This window comes from Cyprinodon tularosa, unplaced genomic scaffold (assembly GCF_016077235.1).
Source record: "Cyprinodon tularosa strain WSP-4 unplaced genomic scaffold, ASM1607723v1 ctg551, whole genome shotgun sequence".
Taxonomy (NCBI): Eukaryota; Metazoa; Chordata; class Actinopteri; order Cyprinodontiformes; family Cyprinodontidae; genus Cyprinodon; species Cyprinodon tularosa.
In genome coordinates this window covers 52,015-66,082 of record NW_024039287.1, presented here as the reverse complement: position 1 = coordinate 66,082, position 14,068 = coordinate 52,015, and the positions used below count along the sequence as shown (strand labels likewise).

At 38.9% G+C, this 14,068-nt stretch overlaps 1 protein-coding gene across 1 annotated transcript in view; it reads right to left on the bottom strand.

Moving 5' to 3' along the window:
* Nucleotides 1–11,851: 11,851 nt before the first annotated feature.
* ramp1 (receptor activity modifying protein 1) overlaps nucleotides 11,852–14,068 on the bottom strand; it is a gene marked incomplete at its 5' end in the record, with an annotated part of 36,678 nt that continues 34,461 nt past the window's right edge. Inside the window, one exon of the mRNA XM_038305116.1 lies at nucleotides 11,852–13,188. Coding sequence (XP_038161044.1) covers nucleotides 12,933–13,188 — 256 coding nt within the window. The remainder of the gene's footprint in view (nucleotides 13,189–14,068) is intronic.

Below are 14,068 nucleotides of genomic sequence, written 5' to 3'. Positions count from 1 at the left end.
GTGTTACTGTTAAATTTTTCACACTTTAAGAGTTCCTTTGGCAGTCAATCTGACAGATAACCAATAAAAGCTCTAAAAATAAAACTTGCAACCATCTCTTTGTTTCTGATCGAATGCATTTCTTTTCCACTAAGATTTAAAACAAACGACCCTCAAAATTAATTTACTTCAAAATGTAACAGAGATTAAATGAAGAGCTCTGAAGCTCCGTGGCTAAATCCCTTTGCATGTCCACTTCTAGATGTGTCAGTGGTCCACATATTTGGATCAGTCAATGAACAGAAGCGCGAAGACTCCTGTGTTGTTTGCATGCTTTTCAGTTAGTAAAGTGCCTCTCTGTTTCCTTTGTTCTGCTTCAGAAGCTGCCCACACTGTTTCCAGCTGTGGGAGGCATTTCAGTGTGCTCCAGGATTAAATTGGAAGACTGCAAACAATAATACATTTAGTCATGCCAACTTACACAGAAACAGCGTAATTAAATAAGCCTCCATCTTTTTTGCCTATTTGAAGCAGAGCAGCAATAAAGGCAGATAAACATGTTGTTTCGAAGTCCGGATCTCTGATGTGCACAAACTGTAGTACCAGTCATGCATGCTTTAAAGCAAATCAGTGCGCTTTATACTGTGATAGATCAGATAGTAACAGGGGCACATTTTAATGCAAAATACACTGTTGTTTACATTTACTCAAATATGCACAGTTCTGTGCAAGCATTTGAGCTTTTATCATATTTATTAACTCATGCCTTTAGACCCATAAAGGTACTATGCGCTAAACATTAGCCGCGTAATCAGCTTTACGTGCACTGAATTCGATTTAAATTCTCACTAACACAGGCCTATCAACTGTCAGGTTGTGATATGTTAAACAAATCCAAACCATTTAGCTGCACTAAACATCTATAGTAATGCTGATGCTGCCTTATTTCCAACTCCTAGAAGACCTGCTAATTTTTCTGACTAACAATCAAATTTAAGTGATTTACTTAGTAAACTGTAAGCGTCTGTCTTCACAGATCGCCGTATGCAGCAGCCTGATGTGTGAGTGCTGCAGTGATATGTTTTTCAAAATACCTGCATTTACACAGTACATAAGATCTAACAATGTTTATGGAAGAGCTGAAATGTTTAAACACTGTAAATGTTCTCTCTTGTCCGTGATGCATGGTGAGAGCCCAATTTATTTCCGCTGAGAGTTTGCTGTCAGCTGCTTCCTACTCGAGTAACCTCGTAAGCAACTCCTGAGTTTTCAGGCGTAGCTCCCGTGCTAATTGGTTTTAAAAGGCACAGTAATCTCATTTGGTTTCTGCAAAAGCAGGTGTTCAGATCTACCAGGAGAAATAAATATATAATCCAATAGTGGGAAAACATATCAAATCTCTGGCTCTTCTGCTTTTTATTCACTCTACAGCAGCAGGAAGATGCTACCAGTTGATCAGGGTGCAACAGCTTGCTGAATTTCCAGTTTGTTTTTCACCCTTTTTTTCATCACTGTCATCCATGCAGACATAACTGCATTTTTTTTATTATAGTGCATTTATTAAAAGCACATTAATTATGCCCCGATTTATTATAGTGTAAAAGAATTCATCTGATCTAGACTCTTAGATGACCCAGTGCGATGCAGGCCAATGATGTGCATTTTGTGTCCTGAGCACAAAATTTTACAGTAGAAACCCATTTTTTTTAGTAAGAATTTTAGTTTGTTATCATAAAGAGATGCATAAGGTCTTATCGGCAGTTGTGCTTCAAGACGGAATATTTCCTCTGAAGATTGCCTTGAGTTTACATGTCTAAGGTCTGAGGAGAAAATCGCACAAACAGCCATAGCTTCAGATCTTAGCTTCTTCCCCAAATCCAATGATTATATGCAGCAAGTTATGGCAAACGCTTCAATCTACACCCCAACAAGCCTTTTCCGTCTGTTCAACCATCTGTGGTGGCCTGTTGGTTAGGTTATGGCATTTGATTTATGACATTTTAAAAAGCAACTTTAAAGGTTTAATGAGAGAATAATTAATGGGATAAAGATCTATTCTACTTTGTAGTCCTTTTCAGATGATTCAACCAGTTCTTTATTCACTTTACCAAGGAAATAATCCAGTATGCTCTTTTTTAAAACAAATCCCTTAAACTTTCGGAAATTTGGCTTATATTTGTTATAAAATTAGAAAATACTTTTGAACAGAGAAGCATTGCATAAGGCTGCTTACCAATATAACCCATCAACACCTGATTGTACTTGCTCTTATGGTAGCATCACTTTCTCTGCAATTTGAATTAGCATGATACACTCTTTAAATTCCAAACAGGGTAAATCTGGGCTCATCTGAGGAAAAGATGACTTATAAATGCTCTTGAGTCCAATATGCATGTTTCCTGTCAAACTGAAGGATTTTTCCACCTCATTAGCCTCACTAATAAGCTGTTTTCTCTAGGCTACACAGATGTTTAGTCCCAATAACAAGAGCTCTGCTCAAAGGGGAAACACTCTTACCTATCTCTTCATTGCAACCTTTAAAGACTGTGCAGAATTTTGGATGCCCTTTCAGATGCAATGAGGATTAAACAATGATGGCTAGACCACAGAGGGTTAAATATATTCTAAATTTAACTGTATTATAATAAGGGGACATGTGAAGCTGTCTGTGTTGGAAAAAAATAATGAAGAAATATGTTCTCATTGTTCTGGCATTTAATAAATAGAAACAGCGTTGGTTACCCTGTAACTGATTTAAAACCTGAAGTGCTTAAACTATATAAAAAGTGGGGAAAAAGGGAATTTCTTTTGATAAGGTGTAAATAAACCTCTATTGTTACGTGTATGTCCAACCTAACTGAACTAAAATTAGGCAAATATGGAAAGGATGTAAAATATGTTGGTCGTGTTAAGAGGTCTCCTGAGTTGTTTGTTTTACTAAAATGAGGTTAAAATACTTTTTACAAAGTGAAATTTTGTTAATCATCATATAATTTTATTTTAAGGGCTTTATTTTTACCAGTTTGTTTAAGTAAATCCAGGTGATCTCATGGCCCGTGGTTAAACTGTACTCCCTGCTTCAAACTCAGTAATCTGGCCGGGCCACTTGCTATTGCATCTCAACATAGTCTTGCATAAGGAAAAATGTACAGTTGTGCTCCTTTATGAACCAAGCAATCCCTTATGTTTAATCCGTAATCCTCCTGAAAAATAAATACATCTGGTGGGTCATATTGTCATAGACTTCTCACATTTGTCAAGGGCTTTTCCTGCTTTGACTACTGAGTTTTCACTTAATTAGGCTTCTGAGGCTTCCTCCCAACTTAGAGCTCCCACTTTTTTTTCTTTTTTTTACTTATACATCCTTCGCTTATGTTTCCTGCCACCCACCAGCGCTCTTTCCTTGGCATCCTCCATCTTTTCCTTCTCTGGCTGTGTCTCCAGAGGCGCCGACTGTAGAGTGCAGAGCGTGAGAATGGTCTGATGAAGCCGCTTAGTATAATGAGAAGGTAAACTGGTGGTGCACACACTGAGACCTATGGAGTCATATTCCTCTACCTCATATTACTCTTGAATTCTTTAATTATTTTTCCACTCAGATTTTTGGGGTTCTGAACCTGATCATTTAAACAAGAATATCTGAAAGGCGATCGTAAGTAAAAACAAGTTGTCTTGGTTTTAATGCAGTCATCTGGGTTTTTTTTGTCACTTAATTTACTGTTTTTGGACTCCTTGTGCGGGTACTATCTCCCATGCTGCCTTATGGTGGATTTAAATGTTGCTTTAGGATCCACTGGGACACTGTGAAAGAGGCATAAATACACCAGAGCCTCCAGGGAGAAAGTGGACAAGCATTCTGAGCATTGGACATGACATGCACTAATATTAGCGACAAGCATCTGTTAATGGCATTATGTTGTTTATTTACTGCACAGGAGGCAGATTGGAGCAGATCCTGATGTCAGATATTACAGATATGCATTTCTCTTGCTTCTCTCTTTACATCTTTTGAATATTTACTGCAATACCTTTAAAGTCAATCAATATTCTTAATGGCATCCTGCAGTTAAGTAGGTTTTATTTCTTGAACTGCAGTGCAAGTTTGTCATGAAGCACAACATCAATTTGCAATGGAGCTATTAAAATATAAGGTTTATATATTTACACAAGTTTTGCTTCAAGCTTTAGTTCTTTAGGTCATTTCTTTCTTGAATTAAAATTTATATATTTCACTTTTAAGTGTTGTTACTTTATTACATTACAATATATGTATATTTATTTTCTATTCAATTTTTTTTCAATTTCTTTCAGTTGTAAGCATCAGTGCAGCTAACTTTAGGTGTATGCTGATGACGGTTGGAAGCATAACAAGGATAGATCCATCTGTTTCTCTGTGGGAAGGAGCAGAGCTAGAAATTGACTCTTTTGTTTCCCCCTATGCTACACCTTATGTCCAACCCATAATAATCAGATAAATGAAACATCTGCTTGGTCATATTGGCAGGCTTTTCTGTCTCTGGGTTTTCATGTCAATTAAAGTTCTGTCATATGAAAAACTTCAAAGGTCTGTTAGGCTCATATTTTATAGCTTATTTGTGATTTAGCAGAAAAAAACCCATAATTGTTAAATCAAAACTTTTAATACGATTCAATTTCAGTGTAAACTAATATTTCAGTTAGGTTGAGATGCTATTTTTACAACACCTATTGTATAAATACACTGAAAAAGTGTAACATGTAGCTGTTCATTCAAACTAATGGCTTTCACTCCAAACTAGATAAAATTATTGATTTGATTGCTGTCTGCTCATGTCTGCTGATTGTCCCAGGTGCAAAAATTATTTTTAGACTCAAAAAGGCATAAGTAAACACCATAGGTTATGGATTTCTTTTTTATATATATATAGATGTAAATAGTCCCCTATAAGCATATTTAAGGCAACCGGAACTGAACAAACCTGTACACAACAATAAACAATAAATTAATTTGTAATTCTCAATAAACTGTAAGTGAAAAAAATACATTTTTAATTTTAGTTTCATCTGTCTGTAAGAATAACATTTAGTAAATGTCTTCTGAGAGATTAAGTAAGTAGTAGTAATAAGTACTGATTATATGGAGTGGACAGGTGTCTTTCTGCAGCTAACGACCTCAAACAGGTGCATCTGATTAAGAATAATAAATGAACTGGAGGTGAACATTTTTTTTTTTTTTTTTAATACAGTGTCCTGTCTGGCAAGGTGGCAATAAGAATAATTGTCTTGATGCGTAAAAGGAGCCCAACAGATTTTACTTTCACAAGTGTAGCAGTATGGCAATTGCCATACTGCTCCACTTGTTTCATGTATATAAATTGCTTTATTATAATTATGCAGGGAGTTTTACAGTTCATATGGACACTGCAATGTAAGTAGAGCAGAAAAACAGAAGAAGAAGGAAAAAGAAAAAAAAGGACAAAAGATGAAAGAAAGAGGAGATAGGAAGGAGACAATGACAAAACATTTTCAGTCTGCTTCATCACCTGCAATGAGATGAAAAAAAAAAAGAACAGCACAACCAAAAGACATGGTACGAGATATACAATAAAGCAAACACCTTGAAACTATCGCTAAAGTAATATTATTAAGTCTGACATGTACTCTGTGTTACCTGAAGATATGAATGTGGGGTTTCTGTTTGGAAGTGAATCTCTAAGTACCTGAAGCCAAGCACCTGTAATTGTTTGTGAGGGTGAACTTGTGCATGTAAAGTTTTAACCATAGAAAAAATGCTCAATAGTGGTTGTGGAGAGCCGGAGAGGCACACCCCCCAGAGCACTGAGTCCAGCGCCGGGAGACCCAAAGCCCCAGGCGCCCAAAGGGACCCCGGAAGCGAAGGCACCAAGGCGGGGCCAGCCCCGGAAATCAGACCCCCACCAAGGGAGGAGGAGAGACAGCCACGAAGAAGCCCCCCAGCCACCGCCATGCCGGCGCCCCGGGGAGCCGCGGGGACGAGTCCGCGGGCCCCGCCACGAGTCCGCGGGCCCAAAGTAGGGCCGGGCACCGAACACCAGCCCCCCCACGGGCGCCGACCGAAACGCCCCAGCCCCACAGAGCACCGAAACACGCCCCGGCACCAAGCCCCGGTGACCGGCCGCAACACCCACCGCGACCGCGGCACCCAGGAACCTCAGGCGGCCCCGCCCGCGGCCGGGGCCCACGCGCTTTCGCCGCGAACCGGCCGCGAGCGCCGCGGGACCCCCCCCCCCGGCCAAAAGCGCAGCCCCACCCCACCAAGACCGATGCCAACAGCGCGCAACGAAACACACCGCGCACAGAATCAGCCCGAGAGCAGAAAAGCTGCCCGGCGCAAAATCGCAAGAAGAGCAGACCGTAGCCGGCGCAACCACCCCCCCCCAGCAGCCCGAGGGGCAGCACAAAGCCAGAGCGGAGCGAACCACGCCGCTCCCCCACCGGACGAAGCCAAAGCAGAACAGCCGCGTCCGACGCCCCCCCCCCCCCCGCACCAGGCCCTGACATGCGGCCAGAGCAGCTCCGCCGCCCCGGCCCCCCAACACGCGCCGGCCATAGCCACTCCAAGCCCCCACCCGCCGCGATCAGCGGGAACAGAGCAGCTCCGCCATGCCTCCAAGAGGGAAAACCCACCCGAATACCCAGCCAGCGCAGCCAGCCCGCCCAGACCGGCCCCCCAACATCACCCCCGCCGGAGCCGCCCGGACCCCCACACACCAGCGGCGCGCCGCCAGCAGGACCCCCACCCAGCAGGCCCGCCCGCCCCCCGAGAAAACAGACATGCCAAACCCCCCAAACAAAAAAAAAAAAAAAAAAAAAAAAACAATGCGACAGCGGACACCAGACACCGACCCGCCCGCAACCGCTCCCCCATTTTTAAGGCAGATTAACAGGTATTTGAAGGTCAAAATTCTACCTGATAAACAGATGTTCAAATTTATCATACAAATAAGCAGTTAAAAAATCATACACTGTGATTTCTTGATTTTTTTTTAGATTATGTCTCTCACAGTGGACATGCACTCCATGATTTCTAAGTGGGATAACTTGCAAAATGGAAGGGATTTCAAATACTTATTTCCTCACTGTAAGTAGGGTAGCACTGCTGCGGATTGGTTTTATTTTATTTTTTTAATGACTATGACCTGGATGACTGAGAACCTTCACCAGCATGATGAGTTTGAATGCATTTAATGCATCGATTTCCATTAAAATTGCTTTTTAATTATCCTGTTTGTTTCTTTGCTAAAGACAGAGACAGAAGCTGAGCTTGTGAGTATGAATATAATTTCCAGTTATACTGACTAAGATTTAATACAGAGAACCATGCATATACATAACTTTATAAATACAAGGGGACGATACATATGCAAATGTATGCACTGGCTCCCACACAGTTTCCAGTCATACAGTTTTACAGTTTAATGCATTTTTCCTCCAACTTACAGTAAAAAAACACAAACACACACACTGCAATGCTAACTTTTACATTTGTCTCTTCGTAAGAACTCTCTGTCTGAGAAATGCCTCCTGCATCCCCTCTGGCTTCAACCTGCGATGGGTTCCTGTCATTATGAAAGATATAAACCTTGCATAGCAATGATTCATAGATGTGAAAATGAATCTGTCAGTAAAAGAGCACAACACAATCTTTGACAATGTGATATTTCAACACATTTCTGACTTTCACCCATGAATGGTTGGTTAATTAAATGATTGCAGAGCACTCTCTGGCTTCTATCAGAATATTGGCAGTTCCTCATGTCAGTGTTCACCCCCTTTCTATCTACCCTCAGCTATCCTTACAAAGTATTCACAGCTTTTGGAAAACTTTCACATTTTGTGATGTTGCAACAACACACTGCAGCATATTATATTTGGATTTTATGTGACATAACAATTAGAGGTGGTTAGTAACAAGTTACATTTATTCCGTTAGGTGTACTTGAATAGTGTCTTAAATATTATTTACTTGTAGGACAAATGTTACTGTAACATACTTTTTACTTTGACTTGAAGGTATAGTGGAAGATTTTTGTGATTCTTTTAAAAGACCCGCCCCCTCCACTTAAAAAAAAAAATGCATGCACAACGCTGTACCCTGAGAGGAAACGCCTATTAAACCTGTGCACGAGCCCATGTCTCTGGATTTCTCCAAATAGCATGCCAAACTTTTCCTGTCGAGTAGAAACTTCGCAACTGAGGCACCAGTGGGAAGCCCAACCTGTGCTTTCCGTGTGGGCTATTGCCCAGAAATCTCCCCAAAACACTCTGGTCTTGTTCCTGTCTTCTGAGGGCTTTTTCTTTTTCTCATACACTTCCTAGACACTTTTTCTCTTGCAACCCTCGGCCATTTTCAAAGAAACGCAGTGAGAAAGGTGAGCTTCAACAACTGGCTGAAACTGTACCTCAGCACACATATACACCTGAAGGTGTGCATGCACAGAAAAAGATAGCTACCTGGGGACAAGCAAGCAGGACGGCCTTACACTGACATATCACCAGAATGATTGACAATTAGGAGGACCACTTATTTAAATGATCAACCCGGAAAAAGGAAATCCTCCACTATGCCTTTGATTCATATTATTAAGATGTACTCTTAATAGAGTACTACTCTATTCACTGTGAGTAATTTCACTGTGACCAGACTGTGATTGTTAAAGTTTATGTTTTGATAAAAATTCTTGTAAACATTTTTTTTATTTTTTTATGTGGATTTTTTTGGATTCTGCTGTGGCAATTGGAGGTCAAGCGAATTTATTATAGTAGATTTTGGCAGATGGCAGCTCACACTGAGACTGGTTCTGTTGGAGCTTTTTTCCTTTCCGCTGTCGCTCCATGCATGTCGGTTTGAAGGATTGCTGCGGAAGCAAAGAGAAAATTCAACCTTATATCTGCTGCTGCCCCATGCTTATCCAGGAGGAGCAATATCCTGCAAGTCAATGAGTCGTTGCAATCGGCTGAGAACATACATAGAAAACTTGAACCAATCTGACTGTATGATCGGGCTGAATTGTTTATCTATCAATCAAAATAAACTGAACAGAATTTTGTCAGTGATCTTATTAGACTCTAACATTTTACACTGTTAGAGTCAAATAAGCGCTTTTATATGGTTTACATCTAAATACAATTTTAACTTTTTTTTCTGACTGAATTTATTTCACAATCATATAATTGATTCATTTTGTTCTATTAAATACCATACTGCACATAACTTTGGATTGTTGCCTGTCATTATTTACTCTAGAACTTATGTAGGCATTTTATAAAACAAATAATCAAATAATTTCTTGGATGGCTACTTTACCTGAGTAAAAATACAGTATGTGAAAGGTGGGCTACTCTTAGATGTGTGGAATGTTTGAATCCTCTACCCTCCTCTACAAACAGAAAGTATTGTAGGACTGTAAATTAAAATAAATATGACAAAGGGTTTTGAAAGTGTAAAAGAAGATCTGGAAAGTGTTGCATTCATTTGGGTTCACCTTCTATTATCCTTAAACTCCTAAGGAATTTGTTTTTTTTTATCTTTGAATAATTTAGTAGTGAATCAAGGTTTCTTTCTCATCAACCGTGTTTGCTAAACATATAGAAAAAAGGGAGTAGCATAAAAAAAATGTTTTGCATTTGCCAAAAAAAACACCCAAAACAGCACAAACATTTAGTTAATGGAATGTGACACAGTATTATAAAAAGCTAAAATGATCTCATCACGTTTGTTTATTGGAACAAATCAAGGTTTCTTAGCATCTTAAAAAACATTACTATAGGTTTTAATTAAATAAATGTTAATTTTGCATCTGTGTCAGTTCTTCTTTCCATGATGGCTGAAGGTAGGAACCTGTTCAACACCTCTGACAATGTAGATTCTTTTTATTATTAAACTTTTCAGAAAGCAATAGAACTTTACCATAATAGCCTCATTGATGATTTTAGATTACCCTAAATAGATGAGCCACATGGGGAGAGCTGGAAGTTCTTCTGCCTTGTTTGGTTTAGTTTTCCTTGTGTCTAAGGGACTTTTTTAAGAGTTCCACCTAATATATTTTTAGCAACAACTAATGTGGTCTGTGCTCCTTTGTCCTGCGTTGAGACAGTGTGTAACAAGTGCTTTGCAAACATTAAGATAACATTAGTTTATGCCTGTTTTTCCAAACCAATGTGATACCTGTTTATGGTCGAGTTCTATTGTGAGGCCTATAACTTACAATTCCCTAACAAACCTTGAGATTAGAAAGAGAGATCTTTTTGATTCTAGTTTACAGGAGTTGATTACCAAAACTATTCTAGAAGTTGTCTTACTCTCTTTATAAAAACAAAAGGAAATACTTGGCAGGCATTTTAATTGCCTTCACCTGTTTGTCTGCCAGTATACCTTCAACCAGCCAGAGGTCAAACATGGATCCAGATAGAAAATTTTAATTTAGCTGGACCCTATGAGATATAAAATAAATTTTTGTGTACACATAAAAAAATAAAACAAAAACGCTCAACGTAGATCCTTGGTTTATTAAATATTACCTGAATTTAATTGAAGCATAACATCCACTTGCTCTGGAAAAAAAGCAAAAGCAAAAAAAAAAAAGTAACAATATAACCACCTACTTTTTCAGGCTTCAAGCATTTAACTTTGCAGTATTGTTATAGCTTGGTTAGTAAGAATACCATGCTGACATTTTTGGTATCAGGATGCCAACCTTTTGTATTAATTTATAAACTAGACATGTAGATATAACCATGGAACAGCAACATTTCTACAAAAACACCCTTGAAATATGCAATTTCTTGCAAGGAAGATGAATTGTGGCAAGATTTGTAAATTCACAAACTCCTGAAAATACATCTTGCCAGAGGCAAACAGATGCATTAGCCTCAATACAGAGATGTTTCGGGGCAATGAATTGCAGTGATTATTTAGCCATCAACATCTCAACCAGAGCTAGAAGGCTGAAGCAAAACAAACATGGTTACGGCAGTTTAAGCTGGAATACCCTCTGTTTTGTTTTTAAAAATGAACAAAAGGATATGACTTTTGCCTTTGTGGATGGGAAGATGTTTGCCTGTCCTCCGAACAGATTTGGCAAGAGTTTGATTTATCTTCTAAAATGGCAAAGCTGCTACTGCTGCTGTGATTGGCTAAAAGCTCAAATGGGAGGCAGGTACCACTTGATTCATCAAATCAGCTTGAAGAATGGTACTGAATGTCCTTCGCTTTTAGAAACACTTTCAACAGGAGGCTTTGCAGATGGATACGTGTGTTTCAATTAGAATTCAAATCAGTGTCCATCAGGCTTATGCCAGGTTAGCAATCTGAAAGAAAACAGAATCTCTAGGGATGGATGGATGGATGGATGGATGGATGGATGGATGGATGGATGGATGGATGGATGGAGGCCTTGGACTTCATCCTTTTCTAGATGTGTCCAATAATTTATGAAATAATTTTCTTCGTTTCATTAGATAATCATAAAAATTCTAAATTCTAAACATAAAGAGCTACAATTGAACATGCTGAACATACAGTGTTATCCACACCTAAACCAGACACTAAAGGCTCTTGATTATCTCTGTGAACAGGAAACGCTTGGCTTGTACTGAACAGCAAATATTTAAAGGAGTGAGTACACTTCAGAAGTATGAAGGCTGTTCTTCTTTACTGGAAGTGTCGATATAAAATGTAATGAATCTACAGCGCCTTCATTAACTATCTGCTCTATAAACATGACCACTAAGGTGAATTCATGGTGAGTCACCACATGATGTAAATTCAAAATTCATAATTAATAACCCACACACTAATCCCCTCCTGTTATAGCATTACAAGAGAGCATCCATGCTGTGTGAATTCAACACATCATTCTGACATTTTATTGAACTTTTCTTCACAATCGGGAATTCAAAATCAATCAGGGAAAGTCATTCCAAGAGGATATCACATGTATCATAGCAAACATGGCTCCTACGTCTTTCCACAAGCGTTTGGCACAAGGTACAAAGTGTGGGTGTATCTCAGAGTGTGGTTTGCCAACAGGCAGGTTACAGGTCAATGAATGTAAAAAGGAAAGAAAGCATCCAAAAATATCAATAAAGGGGCAAGTTCACACGGCACACTCTACTACACTAGGTGGACAAACATCAATAGAAACTGAAGGTTCGTGATTCACAAACTGTGCTTTGGGCAATGGCAATGCTAAGCAGTGTTGTGCATTGGCTAACTTACTAACTTTTTATCTGGAGTTATGTTTTTCTAATGCCATCACCTAATCTTTTTTGTCAATATTTGTTAGATTTTTGTCTTATGGCAATATTTGTAGAATACAAACTGGACCTCCTTTCCTGCATTTCCAAAATGTGCTTCCTTGTACCTGAAGTGAGCATCTGTTTCACCGTTCTCTTTAATGCCTGCCTTTATGATTCACGGTGCCGTTGTAGTGTAGCTAAAATACATTTAATAAGACATAATCATGACACAATAACCACAAAGATCTAGATATAGTTTAGGAATATGGTATGTAGACAGGTAACAATGAGAATATCTGTAGATTTCCTGTCAGAGGTTTTTATAATTGGTCCATTTGTGGTATTTTCTTGGTTGTTGAAAGCTCTTAAACTCTTGCAAGAAGTAGAGTAATGGCATCCAACATCCTTTGTCGAGGAGTTTCTGACAAAAAAAAATTGTTTCCATGTACAATATCTTACCACCAGTCATTATTTTGGTCCAGATCAGATTCAGGTGCAACAAAAAATGTTCAGTGAACCCAAAAAAAAAATCTCCAATCCATGAAGCTTAAATAAACATGTAATGTACTTTAAAGAGGGACATAAGTTTCGGAGCAGGAGTTTATGGTTTCAGGTTTTAAGAAAACCTTTCTTCAACAACGACACTTAGTGTCTTGAGTCTTTTTGCCCCAGCCCCCATTTTTTTTCTCCTTCCACTAGACGATCCCCTCGCTGCGCTTACTCCTCCACACCACCAGGGCTGTCATGAGGAGTGTCACCAGGATGGGAACAACAATGAAAGGACCCAGAATGCGGTTCGGAGGGTCCCTGAGTCGCCGTCCAGTCATTGAGCAATCGTGGAAATACAGCCTGTGGATCTGGATGAAGAACTCGTCTACCATTCTGTTGGGCCAGTAGCAACTCATTTTATTTGCCACTTGGTACGTGCAGTTTGTCAGATCTTCGTAGAGTCTGCAAGGTAGAGATACACAAAACAAACCAGAGTCACATATTGAAAAGAATAAACTAAATTCTTACATCTTCTTTAATAAAAACTGACTGGGAACAAAAGTGAAGATGGTAGCTCCCATGGAGGGTTGGTTTAATTAGGCCCTTTATTATGTCATCAATGAGTTGGATACAGTAGCAGTAATTGAAAATATTCCTTCCCAGTGAAACTTCAGCTGAATGGCAGCCCACTTCCCTGCAACTCTCAGCGGAATCCCCTCCAACTTCCAGCCACTGGAGTGAACTCCTCCTTCTCCTGGGCTTGCATATTTTTTTACACTGACTCCATCCATTCACTGAATTACAGGGAAATGGCGCTTCTCTTTACTTAGACTTTATTGTAATTTTGTACATACAGAGTGTATACAAAACTAAATTTTGTTCAGTACAGCTCTCAGGACATATTCATTTTTAAAGTGCATCAGTGATAAATGTAAACATACGACTGTATATGATTTACAGATTCCAACATTTTCTTTTTTAAACCCCATTTTATACAAGATTACAGATCTTAATGTCCACACTGCAAAAAAGATCTAGAAATAAGTGAAAAATTCCTTAAATAAGTGTATTCACCCTTGATTTGAGTTGGTAAATGAGAAAGTTTGCCAATGGAATGAGTAATTTTACTCTTAAAATAAGATAATTAGATAATATGTACTTGAAATAAGACAATGCAATAGTGTTTTCTTATTTTAAGTGAAAATTGTCTTGTTTCATTGGCAGAATGTCTCTTTTACCTCCTCAATTCAAGAACAAATGCCCTTTTTTTAAGAAAACAATGACTTATCTAGATTAAGATTTTTTGCAGTGCAAAAATCATGACAGAAAGAATATTTTAGTA